This window comes from Rana temporaria, chromosome 2 (genome assembly GCF_905171775.1).
Source record: "Rana temporaria chromosome 2, aRanTem1.1, whole genome shotgun sequence".
NCBI lineage: Eukaryota > Metazoa > Chordata > Amphibia > Anura > Ranidae > Rana > Rana temporaria.
The window spans coordinates 370,240,576-370,264,826 of NC_053490.1; the positions used below are offsets into that span (position 1 = coordinate 370,240,576).

Below are 24,251 nucleotides of genomic sequence, written 5' to 3' on the forward strand. Positions count from 1 at the left end.
AATTTTTTTTACCCATTTCTGCAGGGGGCCATAAACAGTGTGGGCCCATAGACCGAAGCCTACTCTGCCCATTTGATAATCCTGCACTGCTCCTGCCCTACTCACCTGGTTGGATTTTTTACTCTAAATTAAAGGAGGAGCAGGAAGTTGGAAAAGGTGGGTGGTAGATCTCAATACTCCTGGATGGACTGGATTATATTCAAGATTATGGCAAGGAGATCTCATAATTAGAATAATCACATTTAACAAAAATCTCTTGGGTAAACTGAAATATATTCTATTGAGCACTGTAAAAGTACAATGTCTCACGAACAGGAATTTGAGGTCATCCAGCCAGAAAAACCCGAATGATGAATCAAAAAGAACAAACTGCAAGTAAAAAAAATAAAAATTACCTGCATCAAAACAAGTTGCAAGAAACACCTGGAAAAGCAAGTTTACCAAGTGCATGCAGAAACACAACCAGGCTAAATTCATATTAATCTTGTCCTGCTTATTCGTTTTCCTGTCACACAGATGGGTGGGGACCTAGTTACATTTTAACAATCTTGCAATTATTTATACAATGCCAACTTTTGTACATTTGAAGAACATACTAGGGAACAAAAAGGCACAAATTTAACCTCTGCATGCTGATATTCACCACTTGTGTCTTTTCATAAAAGTAGGATTTGTAATGCAAGAAATTTACATATACAATGGTACTTCTGAACCCTTTAAAATTTTCAATGTATCTTCATAAATATTACCCAAGGCATTAGCTATTATTCATGCAAGTCCTAAAGCTTGAAAAAGAGAGGCCATTTAAACAAAAAAGTGAAATGCATTAAACTTGTTCATTTATTTGTAGCACCCCGGGGGCAGATCCACAAAGAGAGTACGCCAGCGTATCTACTGATACGCCGGCGTACTTTCAAATTTCCCGCGTCGTATCTTTAGTTTGAATCCCAAAACCAAGATACGACGGCATCTGGGTTAGATCCGACAGGCGTATGGCTTCGTACGCCTTCGGATCTTAGATGCAATACTTCGGCGTGCGCTGGGTGGATTTCTCGTCGTTTTCTGCGACGGGTATGCAAACTAGCTATTTCCGACGATCCACGAACGTACGCGTGGCCGTCGCATTCTCTTACGTCGTCTCTAGTCGGCTTTTTCCGGCGTATAGTTAAAGCTGCTGTTTTGCGGCGTATAGTTAGACTTGCCATATTAAGTATGGCCGTCGTTCCCGCGTTTCATTTGAATTTTTCTTTTTTTTGCGCAAGTTGTCCGTGAATCAGGATGGACGTAATTCACGTCTATGTTAAAAAAAAAGACGTCCTTGCGACGTAATTTAGCGCAATGCACGGCGGGAAATTTAGGGACGGCGCATTCGCAGTTCATTCGGCGCGGGGACACGCTTCATTTAAATGAAACACGCCCCCTAATCGCCGATTTGAATTACGCGCCATTACGCCGCCAGAGATAAAGATTTTGCGCCGTAAGTTACGGCGGCGTAGTCTAAGGATTCGAACTAAAGCCAGGTAAGGTACGGCGGCGTAGCGCATCTCTGATACGCTGCGCAGGTGCAGATCTCTGTGGATCTGCCCCCCGGTGTTTAGGCTGAGTTGCTCCTAAATTTACCTGCCAGGTACATCTTGGCTAATTGTTGAGGATCAATTGATTTCACACCAAGTCTGTAATTGCTGCACTTCTTTTTTTTGCCGCTAGGTGGCCGGGTACCTGGTGGCAGATCGGCGGCACACAGGGACACTGTGTGAATCGAGCTAGGACGCCGCTCGCTCACACAGCGGGGAGGCATCGCAGGATCCAGGGACAAGGTAAGTAACTTTGCCTGTGGCTGCTGCGAGGAGAGCCCGAGTCTGGCTTGGGGATACCGCTTTTGGTAATGAAATCTTACCCCGAGCCAGACTCAGGAATACCGCCAGGGGGGGTTAAACATGGGTCCGATATGCGAAAGGGTTTTCTTGCTCTGCTCTACATGTTTCGCGTATCGCAACGCTTCTTCAGGAGCATGATACACAGGTCGTATTAAGTAATATAATACGAGCCTGGATACCAACACACTGGCAATATATCTAATCCAGATAGCCGTTTATTATGATTTCTACAACCTTAACTGGCTAAGTAGTAAACGGGCCACAGCCTGCTGGCAAGCAGAAAAGGAGGTTCCTTCCAGGAGTTGTTCACTAAAGACGCCAAGGTATACACACCAAATATAGAGCTGGTGTATGGATTAGGCAGGGACAATCTGTCCACAGTAGTGCCCAGTGATGGTAGCGTAACCAGGTTCTTAATGCCGGGCTGGTTGGCGTGGTGACAGGTCTGTAAGGAACCTCTCCTGTGCGCTGTTGGCTCTCTTATTTGAGTGTACTAATGTTATTATAGTTTTTGGAAGTGATATTAGAGCATTATTCTGGGCCGTGTACTTCTATAATAAAAACCCCTAGATTTTTACAATAACTACCCATGTGCCTTTTAACCACTTCCATACAGGGCATTTTCACCCCCTTCCTGCCCAGACCAATTTTTAGTATTCAGCGCTGTCGCACTTTGAATGAAAATTGCGCGGTCTTGCAACGTGGCTCCCAAACAAAATTGACGCCCTTTTTTTCCCACAAATAGATCTTTCTTTTGGTGGTATTTGATCACCTCTGCGGTTTTTTTTTTTGCGCTATAAACAAAAGAGCGACAATTTTGAAAAAAACAAACAATATCTTTTACTTTTTGATTTAATAAATATCATAATTAAAACAAAAAAAAAAACAATTATTTCCTCAGTTTAGACCGATATGTATTCTTCTACATATTTTTGGCAAAAAAAAAAAAAAAAAAAAAAAATTGCAATAAGCGTATTTGATCAGTTTGCGCAAAAGTTCTAGCATCTACAAAATAGGGAATAGAATTAGGGCATTTTTATTTTTTTATTAGTAATGTCGGCAATCTGCGATTTTTTTTTATTGTGACTGTGACATTGCGGCGGACACATCGGACACTTTTGACACGTTTTTGGGACCATTTACATAGCGATTAGTGCTATAAAACTGCACTGATTACTGTGTAAATGTGACTGGAAGGGAAGGGGTTAACACTAGGGGCGCTGAAGGGGTTTAATATGTTCCCTAAAGTGTGTTCTAACTGTAGGGGGAGGGGACTCACAAGGGGAGGAGACCGATGTGTGTTCCTCTGTACTGGAAACACACATCTATCTCCTCACCGCTGACAGGACATGGATCTGTGTGTTTACACCCACAGATCCATGGTCCTGCCGTGATTGTGGGCAATCGCGGGTGCCCGGCGGACATCGCAGCCGCCGGGCACGCGCACCCAGTCCCGAGCACTGCGTCGGGGGGCGCACGCGCCCCCTAGCCGCCCGAGAAGGCTAGGATGTCATACGACGTCCAGTCTGAGAGACGGAGGGTTCCCGCCGACGTCATTTTGCAATGACTCGGTAGTGAACAGGTTAAAGTCCATTTCTTAGCGTAATTTAGTGTCTATCAGTGAACTCCAGGCCAACGTCCAGGGATGTTGGAGAATACAAGTGTTGAATCAGGAGAAACATAAAGACTGGTGTACATGGCTGGGTTGCAAGGGAAAGCACTTGCATCAAATAAAATAACCTGCAGTTTTCTAAATACCGCATGGATACATCAGAAGTAGGGATGAGCCAAACACCCCCCAGTTCGGGTCGCAGCAGAACATGCAAAAAATTGGTTCGAACGTTAAACTCTATGGGACACGAACATGAAAAAATCAAAAGTGCCAATTTTAAAGGTTGATATGCAAGTTTTTGTCATAAAAAGTGTTTGGGGACCTGGGTCCTGCCCCAGGGGACATGTATCAATGCAAAAAAAAAAAAGGTTTTCGGTAGCAGCGATCTTAATAATGCTTAAAGTGAAACAAAAAACATGAAATATTCCTTTACATTTCGTACCTGGGGGGTGTGTATTATAACATTCTCGGCACAAAATGACATTTCTAAAAGGAAAAAAAAGTAATTTAAAACTACTCGCGGCTATAATGATCCCGGCCCCGGCAATACAGATAAAAGTAATTGAAAAAAAAAAAAATACATGTGGGTGTCCCCCCCCCAAATTCCATTACCATGCTCTTTAGGTCTGGTATGTATATTAAGGGGAACCCTGCGCCGAATAAAAAAAATGGTGTGAGGTTCCCCTCAAAAATCCGTACCAGACCCTTATCCGAGCATGCAACCTGGCAGTCCGCAGGAAAAGGGGGGGGGGGGGCGAGAGAGCGATGACAAATGGCTAATTACAGGCAGTGAGACATTTCCTGATCTGCGCCGTTGCAGACTGGGAAATGTCTCACTGCCTGTGATTAGCCGCGTGCAGTGTCGGCTTCCTGGCAAAATCGGGCATGTGGGTTTTTTCAAATACACCCGAGCCCATCTCTAATCAGAAGGCTATTTATAGAATGATATGTGGAGAACTTTTTGGCTCAACGGATGCATTCTTTGAAATATTGTGGCGACAATATTATGGTTTGGGCCTGCTCAAACAAAAAAAGAAAATTCAGTTTATCCATCTGTGAATAAAAGCTCAAGAGAAAGTGGCATATGCAACAGGACAGCGACCCTAACACACAAGTCTATGTACTAAATAAAGGTAAAGTGATACTAAAATCGAATTTTTATTCTTTAAAAATAACAAACATGTTATACTTACCTCCTCTGTGAAATGGTTTTGCACAGAGCAGACCAGATCCCCCTTTTTTTGGGGTCCCTTTTCTGTGCTCCTGGCTCTTCCCTCCTGCCGAGTGCCCCCATAGCAAGCGGCTTGCTATGAGGGGCACCCGAGCCAAGGTCCTGTGTGTCCATTCAGACACGGAGCCGTGGTTAAGCTCCACCCCTCTCTCCCCTGATTAGCCAACTGACTAACAGCAGCGGGACCCAATGGAGCCGCTGCTGTCTCAGCCAATCAGGAGGGAAAGTTCAGGACAGCATTTGTGCGCATCCCTGGATAGAGATGGTGCTCAGGTAAGTATTAGGGGGGATGATGTACACAGGTTTTTTTTTTTTATCTTAATGAATATAATGTGTAGCGCTACCCCCTCAGGAGCCGCTGGTTGATTTGGGATCGGCGTATTAAGTTACCTCTAATCGCTGTCTAGGGGTGAAAGTAGTGAGTAGAGCAGTAAAGGAATGTCCAATCAGCAAAATAGGTTTTCTGAATGCTTTATTTCTCGGCCCAACACGACCAACATCAACATGAGGTAGGACAGGAAAGGTTGATGAAGTAATGAACTTTGCGGTATCAGGCTTGGATGAAGAAGAAAGCAATCCTGCTTTCAGTAATAGTAGTACAGTTCATCGCCACTCCTGCCAGAGTGGGTAAAGTGCCTCCGGACAGACTCCTGCCACTAGCCTGGCAGCCGAAGTGTCGATTTAAGGATGCTGGGAGGAGCAGGTCTCTGCCACAGACCTGGCTCTGGTGGGGTCTCTGCCACAGGCCTAGAACTTGGATGAGCTAAATAGTTGAGCTTATCCTCCCAGTAAATTTGCGCTAGGGTCACCGGTTGACAGTTGAAGTGTACCTGTCAATATCCCGGATGGTTCGTTCAAGCCCTTTTGGACAACCTGCCTCCGGGTTCTCCTCAAGCCGATCCCCCACCGAACGGCACACAGCCTGGGATCTCCTCAGTAGAAGGGGGACCCAGTCAGTCACTGGGGCCCCTTTGTGGCATCAGTTGCTCCAGGCCAGGAGGGCCCAGAGTCAGGAACTCCGCTTTGTGCGCGACCCCAGGCCAGGTAGGCCATAGTGGTGGGGCCCGCGATATGCGCACACCCTAAAGGTGGGTGCCGCACCCGGAACCAGGAACCCGCGAAGAACCAAGAACAACGGCTTCCGCCACAGAAATACTCCCTCCCAGCATGCACAGCTCCTCTCATTGGCTGCTGGGAAAAGCGACTCCGCCTGGACCTCTCTGGTGTCACCTGCCGCCCAGGGATGGTACCACATCCCTAGAATGCAGTCTGACCCACAGAACAATGCAGATTTGGCGACAGCCAAATTTAACACAATTCAGAATGAGAGCAAATTATCACTCTCATTCCCCCACTAACTTTAGCGTAGTGCCCTTACTGAAAGTAAAGGGGGCGCTACAAATGTAAATAATATAAATATAAAAAAAAAAAAACACACACACACACACCTTCTGCCTTTACAACTACTTTATGGCCTAAGAAAGTTAAAGTAGTATTTAACCCAAAAACAAACATTTCATATATTACAGCTTACCAAGTCATAGATGTGGTGGCTTTATTCATTTTCTTTTTAGAGTCCCCCCCCCCCCCCCTTTCCCTATTTCTCCTTGTTCCCACCCTATTGATCCTGTTTAACTTTCTTTAACAGACCAAGCTGTCCAGCAAACATGGAAGTTTGAGACAAACTATTTAGCACTGATAGGGTGCGTGAAATGGTCCGCTTTTATTTATTCATAATCTCTGTCCCAAAAGGGAAAAAAAGTCCCAGACCCTTTCCAAAAACAAAATGGACCGTTGTACATTTCTGTAAAACTGCAAAACGCACAAAAAAACAAAACGCATAGGTGTGAACTTAGGGTTACGGTTTGCAGATCAGCAGCAATTAGGCCGTGTTCACACTGCTGCCATGAATTGCCTCTGCAACAACTAAAAAAAAAAAAAAAAATAGAAAAGAAGAAAAACAGATGACGACTGATGTAATCCAAAGTAAACTGAACTGAAGAAGGATGTACAAACAGATGCAAACTGAATCATTTTTTTTTTTTTTTTTATCTGATTTTGTTTTACTGAATGGCTGACATCTGTGGGAATGGGGCCTTGCTATGTGAGATAGACTCAGTTTCCACACTCACCTGCTGCTTGAACAGGTATTCAAGTAATGAAAGGTAAATCTGTGCAAGATGGGGGGGGGTTAGCAGAGACAACCTTCACCGTGGCTGTACAGCAAAACACAGCATCTGGAGGAGTTCTGTCCTCCTCTCTGCTGCCAACTGCCGAGACAAGGTGGGGGCAGAGATGATGGGGGCGCTGCAGTTGGAGGAGTGGTACGAGGGCCACATGAAATGGCCTGGCGGTCTGGATTCGGCCAGCGAGCCTTGTGTTTGACAGGTGCCATACATGGGCTACATGTGAAGTGCAGAAAGTCGAGGGAATACATGCAAGAGAAGCTACTGTGAAACAGGGGCGGATCCAGAGTCTAGTCTCGGGAGGGGCACTGCCAGAAAATAAGGTGTACCTGTACGCCATATTGTGCAATAGCCAGCAAAGGCACACGTGCTGATTGGCCAGAGGGGGAGCCAATCAGCGGGTCCAGCAGACGTGATGTCCGCCGGCCATCTGCAATCTCTCCCCACAAAGATAGAACAGTGGTCTGCTGATGTAAACAAGCAGATCGCTGTTCTGTCAGAGATGAACAGAGTGATCTTGTGTTCCTGCTAACCAGGAACACGGATCACTCTGTTTATCTAGTGAGTCCATCCCCACACCATTAGCAAGCACACCCTAGGGACACAGTTAACTCTTTGATCACCCCTGATGTTAACCCTTCCCAGCCAGTTTTAGTACAGTGACAGTGCATATTTTTTAGCACTGATCACTGTATTAGTGTCACTGGTCCCCAAAAAGTGTCAGTTAGGTGTCCGATCTGTCCGCCATGATGTTGTAGTCCCGCTAAAAAAATTACTGATGGCCGCCATTACTAGTAAAATATAAATAAAAATACCATAAATCTATCCCCTATTTTGTAGATGCGCTAACTTTTGTGCAAACCATTCAATATACATTTATTGGGATTTTTTTACCAAAAATATGTAGCAAAATACATATTGGCATAAATTGAGGAAGACGTTTTTTTTTTTAGCAAAAAGTAAAAAAAATTGTCGGTTTGTTATCTAAAGTGGTATTAGTGGAAAAAAAGGACATACATTTTGCTTGCTTACATACAGCGTTGCACGAGCACACAATTGTCAGTCAGTTACAGTAACGCATCACAAAAAATGGCCTGTTCACGGGGGTAAAACTTTCCGGAGCTGAAGGGGTTTGGATTGAACAAAACTAAAAAGGCAGCATTTGTTTTTCATAAATAATGGTAGTATGGCACACAATATTTTGCAATTTTACACATTCATTAATCCTTTTACTCACTTTTTTTTTTTAGTGCTCTGGTGGGGGGGGGGGGGGTGGGGGCTCCCATGCAGGAGCAATGGAGATGATCAGGATCCATTAATTGCATTGTACTGTCTGCAGTGCCAGATGACAGTGACACACAGTCACTGCTTCTTCCTGTGTTTGTTCATGCCATGCTGTGCTGTGGGGAAGATGGAGGCAGGAGGTGGGTGGAGTCAACACTTTCACTCGGGGCGGAGAACGAAGAAGGCTCTGCTCCAACTGCTGGGGCTCTCCTCCTCATCAGCAGTGGCTTCAGCCTCCAACGTAACTAACGTCACTGGTTGCTACACGCCAAGCGGCACAGGCGTTAGCAACCAGGGCAGGGGGAACACTAGCCAGCAGCGCAGCTCCACCCACCTCCTCCCTCCAGCACAGCGCAATGACCAGAGTCTCTCTCTCACCGCCGCTGATCGGCTGCGGATTATACAGATGTGAGAGATTGAGACTTGGTCGGGACTGCAGTCTCCTCCTGGATCCGCCCTTGCTGTGAAAAGATAGGAGAGAGCTACAACAACACTACAGTAAGAGCTACCAGAAAACAGTGTAACGGAGAATGGGACCCCTGGAGAACTGGGTGAATGGGGGAAAGCAACATAGACTGCAGATGGGGGGGGGGGCATGTGCTAGAGAATGAACAATGGACAAACAGGGCAAAGCTGCCAAAGAAAGTAATGTGCATTGCCCTGCCAGTAGGGGGAGAATGGGACATTGGTACTCTAGGTGGGGCCCCATGGAGGAGTAGGGTGAGGCAGCAGTGCCATGCAGTGGAAGAGGGTGGGGCACCGTAAGAATCATGCTAGGTTTGGGTGGATTCATTTATGTTGTTCTTTGTTACAAATCACTGAGTGAACTTTTTGGCTTATGCACTATGATTGTTGCAGATAGTGTCCCCCATGCCAACACGCCAGACAGTTTGTGCTTGTGCGAGATGTTAGAGCCAGGTGCAGGAACAAGTGTTCTGGCACTCGACTCCAGAATACGGTCCTGATTCCAGAACAGTCATGTGGAATTTGGGATGATTGGGGGGGGGGGGGGTTGTTTACATAAACTATATTGTCAAAAGTATTCGGACACCTGCCTTTACACACACATGGGTTTTGATGGCATCCCAGTCCATAGGGTTCAATATGAAGTTGGTCCACCCTTTGCAGCTATAACAGCTTCAACTCTTCCAAGAAGGCTGTCCACAAGGTTTAGGAGTGTGTCTATTTGACCATTTTTCCAGAAGCGCATTTGTGAGGTCAGGCACTGATCTTGGACAAGAAGGCCTGGCTCGCAGTCTCCGCTCTAATTCATCCCAAAGGTGTTCTATCAGGTTGAGGTCAGAACTCCGTGCAGGCAAGTCAAGTTCCTCCACCCCAAACTCGCCCATCCATGTCTTTATAGACCCTTTTGAATCCAACAACTTTCCTGGTCTAGTCACATCAGTGTATAAAGTCCTGAATCACATTGGCTTGTCTTATCAAAATGCACATGGTGAGCGTATAGATATATAAATTACAGTTTTTGGGGAAATTTTGCTGCATATAATTTTATACCTTATTCTCAAGCATATATGTGTTTACAAAAGGGTTTACGTCACATGATAAGATCGTGGCAGGTCCACAGCCGGCAGGCATGCTGTCATGTGTACTTTTCTTCCAGGTTGTGCTAACGTCTATAGAGATCCTTAACAACAGGAAGTCAGATGTAAGATTGTGGGACTTATGCCTCGTACACAGGGCCGGATTTTCAGAGAAAAAAAGTCAGACAGGTTTTTTTTCTAGGAAAGTCCGGATGTGTGTAGCCTCCATCTGACTTTTTTTTTTTTCGGAAGTCCGACAGGCCTTAGATAGAGAACCTGTTCTCTTTCTTCCGGTCGAACTTTTGCATGGGGTAAATCATGGATCTTCAAACTACGGCCCTCCAGTTGTTCAGGAACTACAATTCCCATCATGCCTAGTCATGTTTGTGAATGTCAGTGTGTTACAATGCCTCATGGGATGTGTAGTTCTACAACAGCTGGAGGGCCGTAGTTTGAGGATCCCTGGTGTAAATAGTAAAAAACAAACAAAAAAAAAAAACACACAACACACACAAAACACAAACACCTGTATCCACACTTAATTCCAGCCACCACTACTGGCTCAGACCCTTGGGGGATCCTGCTCACCACAATCACTTGTAAACACAGAAGTCCGGTTTCTATGTTTACAAGTGACAGCTCTGCACTCTGTGTGCAACCCCCCCTGAACTCTGCACTCTGTATGTAATGCAATCTTGGTATTTAATGCCCCTTTAAGACCCTCCTGTTTGTGAAATTTGACTGATCACACATACTATTTGATGTAATTTGGAGGGTGTGTGTGGGTGGGTGGAGGGGTTTTGGGGGGCTCATGGTTGAGTTCCAGCACCTATTGTTTGAGAACAAAAGCCCTGTATTTACCTATCTTTCGTCCATTTTGGTCCAGTCACATGATCCTGAAACTCCGGCTCCCCTATGTAAGCGAGCGGTGGCTGCAGGGGAGCAAACAGAGAGTCAACAATGGCTGTGTTTTTGGAGGGGCTATGGGTGATGTCACAGTTCACAGCTCTTGCCAAGGGCTCCCCCCTTATCCATGCAGCCACCCTTCACTGACACAGGGTATCATGTGACCAGAACAAAACAAAACAAAAATAGGTAAGTATACACTTTTTTTTTTTTTTTTTTACACACAGGGTAGACAAGGTGAACATTTTAGGCATAGTTAGTATTAGGCTGGAATTCTAGTCAAATAAAAAAAGCACAAGTGAATTTAGCTCTAATCACTAACGTGTCACTAATGCCTTGTTTCCACTGAACGGAACGGTTCGGGTCAGTAGATTTGGAATGGTTTAGAAAGGACCGGTCTAGTCTCGTGAGCGTTTCCACTGCAAATCGGACCGTCGGGACCATACAGGATTTAGAAAAAATGCCTAGCAAGTCCACCAATCAGTGGAATGTATTGCATCTCCGCCCTAATGGAACAGTTCCATTTTCTATGGCCCCACATCTGAAGCAGGACCCAGAATGGTCCGGTACGGTTAGGTTTTATGGCACACTTTCTAATGGGAACACCCAAAATAGCGTACCGAACCGAACCGTACGGAACCGATCCGCTCAGTGGAAACGAGGCATAAATGTATTTTTTTCTGTAAAAGTATTGTAGGTGTGTGATTTTGACCTGAAATCAGCCGCTTGCAATCCATGTATTGCAGAGTTGGATTTTGAAAGAAAGAACCAGTACAAGGAGGCATGTACTGACAAGAAGCATGGCGATAAGAAGAAAAAGCAGAGTGACAGATGAGCTTGTCACTGTGCGGATTCTCCTTTTTTACGGTCAAGGGGTGGGTTCAAGACAACTTTGCCTCAGAGAAAGCGAGTTGATGCTGGCCATTAGTCTGAAAACATCCAGCAGTAGAAAAATGCACTGTGGGAGAAATCTCTAGATTGAACGTTAATATTGCAGCAAGTACTGTTTTTGTTATTTTTTGGCATCTTTTAGACCCCTTTCACACGATGAGCGCCGGCCCTTAGCGGTAAAGTGCCACTCATTTTAGTGGCGCTTTAGTGCCATTTAAAAACGGAGAAGGAGGAAGCCCTGTGGTGACGTCATGGGCCTGTGTTGCGGTGCCTCCAAAGTCGCTTTTCAGGCACTTTGGAAGTGCTGCCCATTCATTTCAAAGACTCTGCTTGCAGGACTTTTCCCCTGCACCGCCCCAGTGTGAAAAGTCACACTAAAATGAATGGGGGGCGGCTTTCAGGTGCTTTACATGGGCTATTTCTAGTGCTAAAAAGCCGGAAGACCGCCTTAGTGTGAAAGGGGTCTTATGGGGCAATTCAGTTTTATTGATTGTGGATCACATAAAATCCACATTTCGTAGCTTAGGTTGCAAGGCCTTGCATTCCTTTAAACTCCCTAGGGTGCCATTCATAGGGTGCCTGAATGCCTAGTACTTCCAAACACTGGGATAGTGTGCAATGTTTACATGTGGAAATATACCTGTGTATTTGTGCAGTACATGGCCCTGGGCCAGTATCCGCCCTTACTAAACACTATGACATCTTTAATTTGACAAACTGAACATCCTGAAACTTTGCAATATTTGGGCTTTGTTCTTTGTTCTACAAACCTTATTCTATCTTAATGTATTCTGACTTGGACACAAAGTAATTTTCCACATAATACTATGATTCCAATCTATTTAGTACAGTAGAATTCCAGGAAAAAATGTAAATATAAGCTTCAAAATAGGGATGGCTCGGGGCGCAGAGCACTGCGAACCAAGCCCACCCAGGTGTGTTACAAAAGCAAATGGCTATTGGCTGATAGGGGAGGAGAAACACTGAAGCTGTGATGGGGGAGAGGACACAAGAGCCCCTGCCTGATGCCCGCCACCTAGATAGGGTAAGTGCCTGCCGGCGAGCTGGGAGGGATTGTTAGTTGCCCCCCCCCCAAAAGTATGTTGACGTCTGTAATGATGTTTTGATGTGCTGGACGCCAACAGTAGGAAGGTGGTAGAGGCCATGTTGGTACACCCCGCACTGCTCTGCACTAAACCTTTAGGCTTTCAAAATTAAACATCCAAACTGCATCACAGATGTCAATACACTTCATTTATATACGCTCTACACTTTGCTAAAATGACTCTGAAATTCAAGACGTAGCTGGGTGTAGCAAGATGTCCGCTATCGCCTTCTTCTGATCTGTCAGATTAGCAAGCCTGGTAGCGGTGGAACATATGCTTAGCTGACGGAACGTCACTTCCATTATATTATCTAACTAATTTAAAGCGGTTCTCCACCCTAAAGTGAAGTCCCGCTGATCGGAACCCGCCCCCCTCCGGTGTCACATTTGACACCTTTCAGGGGGGAGGGGGGTGCAGATACCTGTCTAAAGACAGGTATTTGCACCCACTTCCGGCCCGGCATTCACGGACAAAAGACGGGCATTGCGTCACATCCCGTCGCCCCCCCGTTGTGTGCTGGGAACACTCGGCTCCCAGCACACAGCGGGAGCCAATCGGCGGGCGCGGCGCGACTCGCGCATGCGCCGTAGGGAACCGGGCAGTGAAGCCGCAGCGCTTCACTTCCTGGTTCCCTCAGCGTGGATGGAGGGGGGAGCAGCAGGGTGACGAGCGATCGCTCGTCATCTGCTGCGGACACCGCTGGACTCCAGGACAGGTAAGTGTCCTAATATTAAAAGTCAGCAGCTGCAGTATTTGTAGCTGCTGGCTTTTAATATTTTTTTTGGGCGGAACATCCGCTTTAACTAAAACAGAAACTTTTTGTTAAATTTTATTTAGAGTAGGGGAAGGTTATAACCCTTTTTTTCCCCCCATGTCGTATGTGCCCCATTGGGGAGATTTATTTTCGCTGCCTGTTCACGGCTACAACAAGAAGCAGTGTCACCAGAACTAGCGCTCCCATTGGAAGATCTCCCCTTTATTCCTGTTCCGGTGACAACTCAAAATTTGAGATTTTTCTTTTACCTTTAGTTATAATCTAATATTATGAAGCCTGTTGTATCTACTTTATATACGTTCTGAATGGTAGGCCAATTACCACACAGGTAGTAACTACTAATTGGTTTCCATTCAATTCCCCTTATGGCCCGTACACACGATCCGAATATTGTACGACTTTTTTCGCTTAATAGTCGCAAGTAGAAATTGAATAGGAGTAATAAAGTCACGAAAATTCACGTACGACATGAGAAAAAAAAAATGCATTTGCATTGTATTTTTGGATGACAAATATACTGACTAAACGAAATCGTTATGTCTGGTATCGTACAAAGAAAATTTTGTGCTTGTCCGATCTAAAAGTAGTTTTGTAGTTTTGTGCTCGAGCTCCCAAAAGTAGTATACACACAGGGCCGCCATCAGGGGCGTACAGCAGCACACTGTAAGGGGCCCAGATGGAAACCCCCCACCCTTTTTTTTTTTTTTTATAAAAAAAAAAAAGTTTTATATATATATATATATTTTTTTTATTAAAGGGCTAAGAGGTTTCTTTTTTTTCTTTTTGTTAAAAGGCCAAGAGGTCCCCAGGGCCCCGGAAGGCTACCCCCTCCCCTTTTTTTTTTATATATATTTTTCTTTATTTTATTTTTTTGTAAAGGCCGCCCCCCCGCTTTTAAATTTCAGGCGGCAGCACCCCCCCCCCCCCCAGTTCTCTGCTCCAGGGGGCCCATGCCTGAAGCTGTGTAAGGGGCCCCATAATTCCTAATGGCTGCCCTGTGTACACACAATCTGAAAATCGTACGATTCTTCCTCGGACGACCGTTTTCGTCCGATATTCGGATTGTGTGTACGGGCCATTAGGCCCCTTTCACATGGCCATTCAAAAAGGCCCACCTGTCAGTTTTTCAGGTGGACCTGATCATAAGGTCCATTCATCCCTATGGACAGGCAGGTGAAAACTTACCATTTTCACACGCCTACCTCTGGGATCGATCAAGTCAGGTCTTAAAAAAAAAAAAAAACCCTGAGGGAGACATGTCCTCGTCCATTTTGGCAGAGTGGATTGATGGGTAGTTGGGTGTAAACAGGCAGCGGAGTTAGTTTATGCTTGGCCGCCCATATAGCAGAGAGGTCTATGTCCACTTCATTTATAAATATGTATTACAGGTACTTATATAGCACTCAAAATTTGCCCTCAAGGCACTAACAAACTATCTAAGGTCCCTAACTCACATACACATATTATGGCCAATTTAGACAGGAGCCAGTTAACCTACCAGCATGTTTTTTTCTAAAGTGGGAGGAGAACAGAGTGCCTGGAGGAAACCCACACAGGCACAGAAAGAACATGCAAACAAGCATGTAGTGCCGTGGTTGGCATTCAAACCAACAACCCTAGTACTGCCCAGAGTATCTGGGGCAATCACACTTCCAAAAAAAAATTAAATGAGTGATATATATCCAGCTACAGTCTTTGTTTTTAAAGACATCAATGTTTTTATATTTCCAATACTCCTTGTATTTCTGTTAGGCCCTATTGACATTAGGCAATTTGGAATCGCAGGCAGAATTGCCGCGTTTCTGCCCGTGATTCCAAATCGCTGCAAAATGCAAAACGCCAATTTGTGTGATATTATGCTTGCACTCCAAACGCTGTGAGATTCTACCGCAACTGTTGTGTGGCAAAGTGGGTTTAAAAAAAAATAAAAAATCACGCTTAGCTTGTTTCCCAAAAAGGAGCAGAAGCTTCTTTTGGGTGTCAAACGCGCATAGGGCAGCCCATTGGAGTGAAACATGTATAGATCACACTTTCACAACAGCAAGTGTGAACACTCATTCCGATATCTGAACGGGCCCCTAGGCCTCGTTCACATGGGCATCCTTAAGCATACACACGTGGAAGGCAGTGTGCATACAGTCCCTTTCATGTCAGTTGGGATGCAGCGGCTGTGTCCATGCAGCCACTGTCATGAATGGGACTGTCTGCACAGGGATGCATGAAATACCAATACATCCTGTGCGGACAAACACAGCCCTCACATGGGTGCACACCTAACCACTTCAGTAAATGGGCACTTTTACCCCTTCCCTGCCCAGGACAATTTTCAGCGCTGTCAAACTTTGAATGACAATTGTGCAGTCATGCAACACTGTACCCAAACAAAATTGTTATCATTTTGTTCACACAACTAGAGCTTTTTTTGGTGGTATTTAATAGCCAGTGTATTTTTTTTTTTGTTTATATATTTTTTTGTTAACAAAAAAAATAAATAAAGGCCCAGATTCAGTAAGCAATTGCGCCTGCGTAACCATAGTACGCAGCGCAATTGCTGACTTGCGCCGGCGTAACGAGTTCTCCTGATTCAGAGAACTCGTTACGCCGACTGCAGCCTAAAATCTGCGTGGCATAAGGCTCTTATGCCACGCAGATTTTAGGCTGCATTCTTGCGTGACCGCTAGGGGGCGTTCCCATTGTGGTCAGCGTATAGTATGCAAATTGCATACTTACGCCGATTCACAATGTTGCGCGCCCCTGCGTACGCAAGTTACGTTGTTTCCGTACGGCGTGTTTAGCGTAAGTCTGCCCCTTCTAATAGCAGGGGCAGCCAATGCTAAACTATACCGGCGTTCCCGCGTCGTGACGTTCGAATTTTACGTCATTTGCGTAAGTGAATCGTGAATGGCGCTGGACGCCATTCACGTTCACTTTGAAACAAATGACGTCCTTGCGACGTCATTTGCCGCAATGCACGTCGGGAAAGTTTCCCGACGGAGGCATACGCTCGGCGCGGGAGGCGCCCTAATTAAAATGATTCCCGCCAATTTTTCATTTCCATTGCGCGCGCTTGCGCCGGGCAATTTTGCCGGCGCGCCCTCGCAATTTACGGAGCTACTGCTCCGTGAATCAAGGGCACGCAAAATATTTGCGGGGGCGCAGGGCAAAATCGTTGCCCTGCGCCTCCGCAAATAGAGCGCAATTCTTTATGAATCCGGCCAAAGACATTAAAAAAATAAAAAAGTGTTTTCTCTTTGTTTCTGTTTTATTTTGCAAATAAATGTTCTTTATTAATTTAGCCCAAAATGTATTCTGCTACATTTCTTTGGTGAAAATAACCCAAATCAGTGTATATTATTTAGTCTGTAAGAAAGTTATACAGTCCACAAACTATGGTATATATCTGAAATTTGATCAATCCCGATTTCTTGAGGCCCTAAAATACTGGGACAGTACAATTGGCAGGAAGAAATAAAAAAATAAATAAAAAACAAAACATTTTCACAATTAGATTTTTTTTTTTTTTTTTTTTTTTACATACAGTCACCAGTGCAATACAGTGTCATATAACCATGGTGGTGATCAGGGACACTGACCAGTGACAGTGTACAAAATAAGAAAAAAAAAAAAAAGGAGTTTTCTGTGACCAGAGCAATATAGTAGTAACATTGTACTGCTCTGGGGAATTGATTGGGGTTTTTTTTTTTTTTTAATACATGTAGCGGTCTGCTTCTGTTGGGCAGGCGCTGCTTTAAATTTAGAGGGGGTCTGAGTGTTAGTTGACTCAGACATGTGTAATTTTGACCAAATTTAACCTCTGTTCCAGCCATGGCTGTGCTGGGCGTAACCACCAATGTTCGCCTGGGGGTGTTATTACCACTCCAGGCCAAAGGGGAGCAGCAGCAGAGTCAGGATGTATTGGGTGTCCCCCTCGGCAGCCAATCAGTGGGGGTGATCATCCCACTGTGCATGCTGGGGAGGGGTACTTAAGGAACAGACGCCGCTGCACCATCATCGGTCTGTCGTCCCACCACCTCGTGGCCCGCCTAGCCGGGGGTGCGTGCTCCTATAATCCTGGCTCCGGGACCACGTTGGTCTGAGGTTGTGATCTATCTAAGTAGGCCCAGTAGTCAGACTGGGTCTGCCCTTTCAAGGTGATCCTGTGCTGTCTGTCCTGTGGGAGGAAGCCACTTGATGAAGGAAGCCAGGGGAGGACCTATCCTGGAGAGGACCATGCAAGAGGCTGGTATCTTGGGAGAAGGCCTGGAAACTTAATCGAAGGATGCACCATGTACTGAGAGGCTTGATGGTGATCGCCTGTCAGATCTGAGTTCTACAAAAGTGAAGCTGGAGAGATCCGGGGGCTGAATCCTGTGTTAAGGGATTCGGGATCGATAGTGTCCTCTCATAAAAGGAAGGTCTGTGGCAGAGACTGTACTTTATTCCGTGCGCCATTCCGGCTGCTGGGCCAGCGAAAGGGACCTATCGGGGCGAGCAATGCCCACTCTGGCTAGAGTGGCGACGAGAACTGTTTGTTGGAAGCAGGATTGTTTCCTAATTGAGATTATGCACTTGAACCCATCTACTTGTTTACCCTTCCACCCCTTCAACCACCTTTTTCCTTACCAAGTTCTTACCAAGTTCTGCAAATTCTGACAGGATGTCATATGACTTCAAGTCAGGATGGCAAAGCCACTTTTCGTTCATCATTCTTCTATAGGCCGGGTGAGAAGGTGTTAAGTACGTCTGTGTGAACAAGGCCTAAAACTTCAACCAGACACAGATGGCAGCTATGTCTTAGGCTGCTTTCACATTGAGGCGTGCAGCCGCGGTGACGGTATAGCCGCGCTATTTGTAGCGCGGCTATACCGTCGTATTTACGCGATATTCGGGCGCTAGCGGGGAGGTTTTAACCCCCGCTAGCGGCCGAAAAGGGTTAATACCACCCGCGTTGCGGGCGGTATTACCGCGCTTTCCGATTGATTTCAATGGGAAGGCGCGGTATAGGAGCGGTGAACACACCGCTCCTATACCGCGGTAAAGATGCGGCTAGCAGGACTTTTGGAGCGCTCCTGCTAGCGCACCGCTTCAATGTGAAAGCCTTCGGGCTTTCACATTGAACACTACAGGGCATGATTTTTCATGCGGTATAGCAGCGCTATTTTTAGCAGTGTACTGCGTGAAAAAACGCCCCCAATGTGAAAGGGGCCTAAGAGATAAAAAGTTGGATACATTTTATTATAAATGAGAAAGGTCATCCATTTTAGTACAAATGTCAGGGGGCAATGCATGCCAGTCAGGGACCTCCAAAGTGATAAGGCACTGATGAGGGGAACAGCCCCAAAAACAAGTCAACAAAAATTAGCCTCAATATGTTTATCTGGCAGGGCACCATTAATTTATTTACTGCGATATAAAAACTAGATATTTACAATGTAACCGGTCATGCAAGAAACATGGAAACTTATTACTGAGCCAAGTACATAAAATACTAGTTGTCTTGCAAATATGCTGGCCCAGTTTCTTAAACAGAACTCTCTGACTTCCCCTGATCTGCATACTTGTTTCATCTAACTCACAAAATACTGAAGCCAGTGGGTCAGCAAAACAACCAGGCAACTAGCATTTTCTGCAGGAATTCCTTATATTCCTCTTGTGACAGGTTTACTTTAAGGCTACTTTCACACTGGGGCGGGGGTGCTTTAGCGGTAAGGCGCTGATAGTTTTAGCAGCGCGTTGCCATCATTTTAGCTTTTAACCCACACTAGCAGCTGAAGAAAGTGACTCTGTACTACCTGAGGGGGGGTTGTCTTGCCTGAGGATGTGATTATTACAGTGGGGGGGATGTGGATATTACAGTGGGGGGGGGAGATGTGGATATTACAGTTGGGGAGAGATGTGGATATTACAGTGGGGGGGGGGGGGGGGGGATGTGGATATCACAGTGGGGGAGAATTTTTTTTTTTTTTTTTGCCGATCCGAAAAAAATTATCCGATCCAGGACTCCTGATCCAAGGAACGATCCGACCGTGATATTTTGATCCGGTTGCACCCCTAGTTAAAAGCGTCAGTGTTGCGGCGCTACGCTAGCACTTTGGCAGTCTTGCCAATTCCTTTCAATGGGCAGAGCAAACCGCCCCAAAGATGCTGATTGCAGGACTTTTTTTCCCCCCCATCCTGCAAGCGCACCGCCCCAGTGTGAAAGCACTCAGGCTCTTACACTGGGGAGGCATGAGAGGCGCTTTACAGTCACTGTTTTTAGCACTAAAATGCCTGAAAAGCACCTCAATGTGAAAACTAAGAATACAATGCTTGGGCATAAGGCCGTTTACAGATAAAATGTAGCTTATTTCTTGTGCATGTAGATTAAGGCAGAACTAAAAGTTCTGCTATCACAGCAAGCAGGAGGCTCTTTATTGTAGAAGAGACATACAAGGTCTCTTCTGCAAACAAATACAACTACATCCCTGTTTGTAGTGTTCTCCAGCACCTAAACTGACCTGCTAATGCGCAGCTCAGCTTACGTCTCCAGTACGGCCCCTGTGTGCTGGGATGACTGACTCCTATGCATGCCAGCCAATAAAGACCCTCCAGAGACTGTGACCCAACAGAAGATGCCGGAAAGGTAAAACTGTAGTGCCTCTTTAATGCAATACAAATTCCAGCCTGGGTACAACCATGTTGAACAATTCTCTGCAACATTCAGAGCACAAAATAAAGAGCTTGCTATTTTTTTCTACTGCTGATTATTCAGCAAATTCTGCAATATTTCTACCTGTACATATAGTTTGCATGTTATTCCTGTGTGCGTTTCCACCCACATTCCAAAAACATGCTGGTAGGTAAATTGGTCCTAGTAGGGAATATGTATGAACAGAAGTTATGCTCCTTGAGGGCAGGAACGAATGTGAATATACAACACACACACTTATTATTATAAAAAAAAAAAAAAAAAAAATAATGTAGATATACACACACATACACGTTGCATAAATTGACAGCTCCATAGAAATACCGGTAATAACAAAAAGTTCAGTTTGCATCACAAAACAGGATTTTGCTCCACCTGTTGTAGACAGGATTCAAATCTCACCAAGCGTGCCTTTTCAGGAGACTATTAGGGCCAGTTCACACCAGACGCAGTTCCGTACAGTTTTGTGTGCATTTTTTCTGCACTAAAAATGCATGCACCGTGTTTTCCATGTATTCCAACGGCTCTAGTTCACACTAAGGATGAGCTTTGGCGTATTCGCATAGTACACGTGCAGAGCCCACCAGGAAGTGTGCACGGCGCTGCGCTAATCACAGCCATGGGGGGACATTTCACGATCCCTGCAGCCGAGCATCGGGACAATGTCTCCCTGGCTGTGATTAGAGCAGCGCCGTGCACACTTCCTGGCGGGCTCTGCACGTGTACTATGCGAACACGCCAGAGCTCATCCTTAGTTCACACAATGCAGTCAGTTTTCGGTCAGTTCCAGTGCAGAAACTGACTGCATGAAGCCAGAAGCACCCAGGTGAGAAGGCACCTTGGCCCATTGTATGGTGAAGAAATGGTTGGTTGAGCCTAGGTTCACACTGCTGCGAATTCAAAATCGCGGTAAAATGCGTGATTTTACCGCGATTTCGCGGCTGCGATTTTGCCGCGATTTGCCGCGATTTCGGCCGCAATTTAATGTAAATCGCGGCCCGAAATCGCAAAAAGTAGTACAGGAACTACTTTTTGAAATCGCAGATGCGGCGTCGCACTGATTAGGACAGTGCCATTGCCGACAATTGCCGCCGATTTGAGATGCGATTTGACATGTCAAATCGCATCTCAAATAGTTCCAAATCGTACCCAGTGTGAACCAGGGCTTAAAGCGGGAGTTCACCCATTTAAAAAAAAAAAAAAAATCTCCCCTTAGCTTCCTGCTCGTTCGGTCTAGGGGAATCGGCTATTTATATTAAAATAGGTGCAGTACTTACCCGTTTTCGAGCTGCATCTTCTTCCGTCGCTTCCGGGTATGGGTCTTCGGGAGCCGGCGTTCCTTCTTGAGTGACAGCCTTCCGAGAGGCTTCCGACGGTCGCATCCATCGCGTCACTCGTAGCCGAAAGAAGCCGAACGTCGGTGCGGCTCTATACTGCGCCTGCGCACCGACGTTCGGCTTCTTTCGGAAAATCGTGACGCGATGGATGCGACCGTCGGAAGCCTCTCGGAAACCTGTCAATCAAGAAGGACCGCCCATTCCCGAAGCCCATACCCGGAAGCGACGGAGAGGATGCGTCTCGTAAACGGGTAAGTACTGCACATATTTTTAAATAAATTGCCGATTCCCCTAGTAATAACGAGCAGAAGCGAAGGGGGAAAAGTGCCCTCTAAGGGTGAACCCCCGCTTTAAGCATGGTTTTCTCCCACCTGCCAACACCTGTCTGCTGGAGAAGTAAGGAAAGAGGGAGAGGTGTAGTACAGTGAACTAGAGCCATTGGAATACATGGAAAACACTGTGCATGCATTTTGTGCAAAAAAAAAAGCACACGGAACTGCGTCTGGTGTGAACTGGCCCTTAGACAGCTAGATAGATTTCCAGGTTCAAACTGTCCAATCATAGAGCGGCGTTAGGTACAACCCACAATTAATATAAAATTATACAGCATCATACCAATAAATCAACATATAGCTTAAAGCGGGAGTTCACCCGATTTTTTTTTTAACCTTAGATTAATGCTCATTTTGTCAAGGGGAATCGGGTAGTTTTTTTAAAATCTAAGCAGTTTTTACCGTTTTAGAGAGCGATCTTCTCCGCCGCTTCCGAGTATGGTCTTCGGGACTGGGCGTTCCTATTTGATTGACAGTCTTCCGACGGTCGCATACATCGCGTCACGAGTAGCGAAAGAAGCCGAACGTCTGTGCAGCTCTATACGGCGCCTGCACACCGACGGTCGGCTACTTTCGGAAAATCGTGACGCGATGTATGCGACCGTCGGAAGCCTGTCGGAAGACTGTCAATCAAATAGGAACGCCCAGTCCCGCAGCCCATACCCGGAAGCGGCGGAGAAGATCGCTCTCTAAAACGGTAGGTACTGCTTCGATTTTAAAAAAACTACCCGATTCCCCTGACAAAATGAGCCTCAATCTAATGTTAAAGCGGAGGTTCACCCGTATATATTACTTTTTCCCCTTAGATGGATGCTCGTTTTGTCTAGGGGAATCGGCTAGATGTTTTAAAATATGAGCCGTACTTACCGTTTACGAGATGCATCTTCTCCGTCGCTTCCGGGTATGGGCTGCGGGACTAGGCGTTCCTATGTTGATTGACAGTCTTCCGAGAGGCTTCCGACGGTCGCATCCATCGCGTCACGATTTTCCGAAAGAAGCCGAACGTCGGTGCGCAGGCGCAGTATAGAGCCGCACCGACATTCGGCTTCTTTCGGCTAATAGTGACGCGATGGATGCGACCGTCGGAAGCCTCTCGGAAGACTGTCAATCAAGAAAGAACGCCCGCTCCCGAAGACCCATACCCGGAAGCCGACGGAGAAGATGCATCTCGAAAACGGTAAGTACGGCTCATATTTTAAAACAATTAGCCGATTCCCCTAGACAAAACGAGCATCCATCTAAGGGGAAAAGATCAAACAATAAATAAATGGGTGAACTCCCGCTTTAAAAATTAACTTTTCGGGTGAACCTCCACTTTAAAGCACCTTATATTGATTGTTTTTACCTGTTGATACACACTTTGTTTTTGTTACTTATATGTTTTTAGTAGACGCATGTATTAAAAGTAGTGTGAAAACAATGGTGAGGTGCAAAACACAAGAACCTGTAACAGCCAATCAGAGTCTGACCTTAGATAAAATTAAAAGGATAAGTGCGGATTGCTGGCTATTGATCAAGATACTATTTTTTTTTTTTTTTATTTTTATTATTATTATTATTATTATTATTATTATTATTATTATTATTATTATTATTATTATTTATATAATTTATTTATTTATTTTGTCACACATTTATTGTCATTTTGTTGCAGGTTACTTCAATGTGCAATTTTTAAATCAAAATTCAGCTTGCAAAGAGCTGCATGGAAAGCAGTAACCGGATCCACACTAGGTAGCTCATGAACATATTAATCATCAGAGAACAGCCTGCAAAACACTCAAGACAATGTGACCTGTAACAGCTGTCAGGTATCCATGGGCTTGCACAACCCTCTGCATCCCTTATTTATCTAAGGCTTTCTGAACAAGGCTTGTTAATTAACTCTTTCCCATCTGTCTTAGACCAGGATTCTACGGAACAGACGTAATCCATAAAGAAAACCAAAAGTACCCAAAATTTAATCTTAAGTATTTTCTTTGAAAATCTTACCTCTTTGCAAGCATGAAGCTGCTGTCCCTGGAGAAGGTTGAAGTTTAGAGCCAGAAGCACACAGGTGAGAAGGCACCTTGGCCCATTGTATGGTGAAGAAATGGTTGGTTTAGGCATGGTTTTCTCCCACCTGCCAACACCTGTCTGCTGGAGAAGTAAGGAAAGAGGGAGAGGTGTAGTACAGTAAAGAACAGGTGCTTCCAGCTCTCATGTGTTATCAAGGAAAGGGAAGGATTTAGCACTGGGTCACACCTCTCTACTCCCCTGGATCAGCCCTGCCCTGTTAGCCTCATTAGATTATAGCCTATTCACTGTTTTTTGCACTTTGTAAAATTAAAATCCCCAGCGCTGCTGTTTAGATCAATCACAAAAAGGGCAAATTTTTATAACAAAGCTAGGAATGCAAAAAAAAAAAAATTACGAAATCTAGTTTAGTTTAGTGAGATATATCCTGTTTTGATGATTTCCTCAATGTAATATTTTACAGGAATGT

The 24,251-nt window shown here is 45.3% G+C and overlaps 1 protein-coding gene across 1 annotated transcript in view; it reads right to left on the minus strand.

Annotated features, from left to right (window-relative positions):
- Nucleotides 1-23,985, minus strand: part of ELAPOR1 (endosome-lysosome associated apoptosis and autophagy regulator 1) — a 103,430-nt gene extending 79,445 nt beyond the window's left edge. Inside the window, exon 1 of the mRNA XM_040337755.1 lies at nt 23,759-23,985. Coding sequence (XP_040193689.1) covers nt 23,759-23,875 — 117 coding nt within the window. The 5' untranslated portion in view covers nt 23,876-23,985. The remainder of the gene's footprint in view (nt 1-23,758) is intronic.
- Nucleotides 23,986-24,251: the final 266 nt, after the last annotated feature.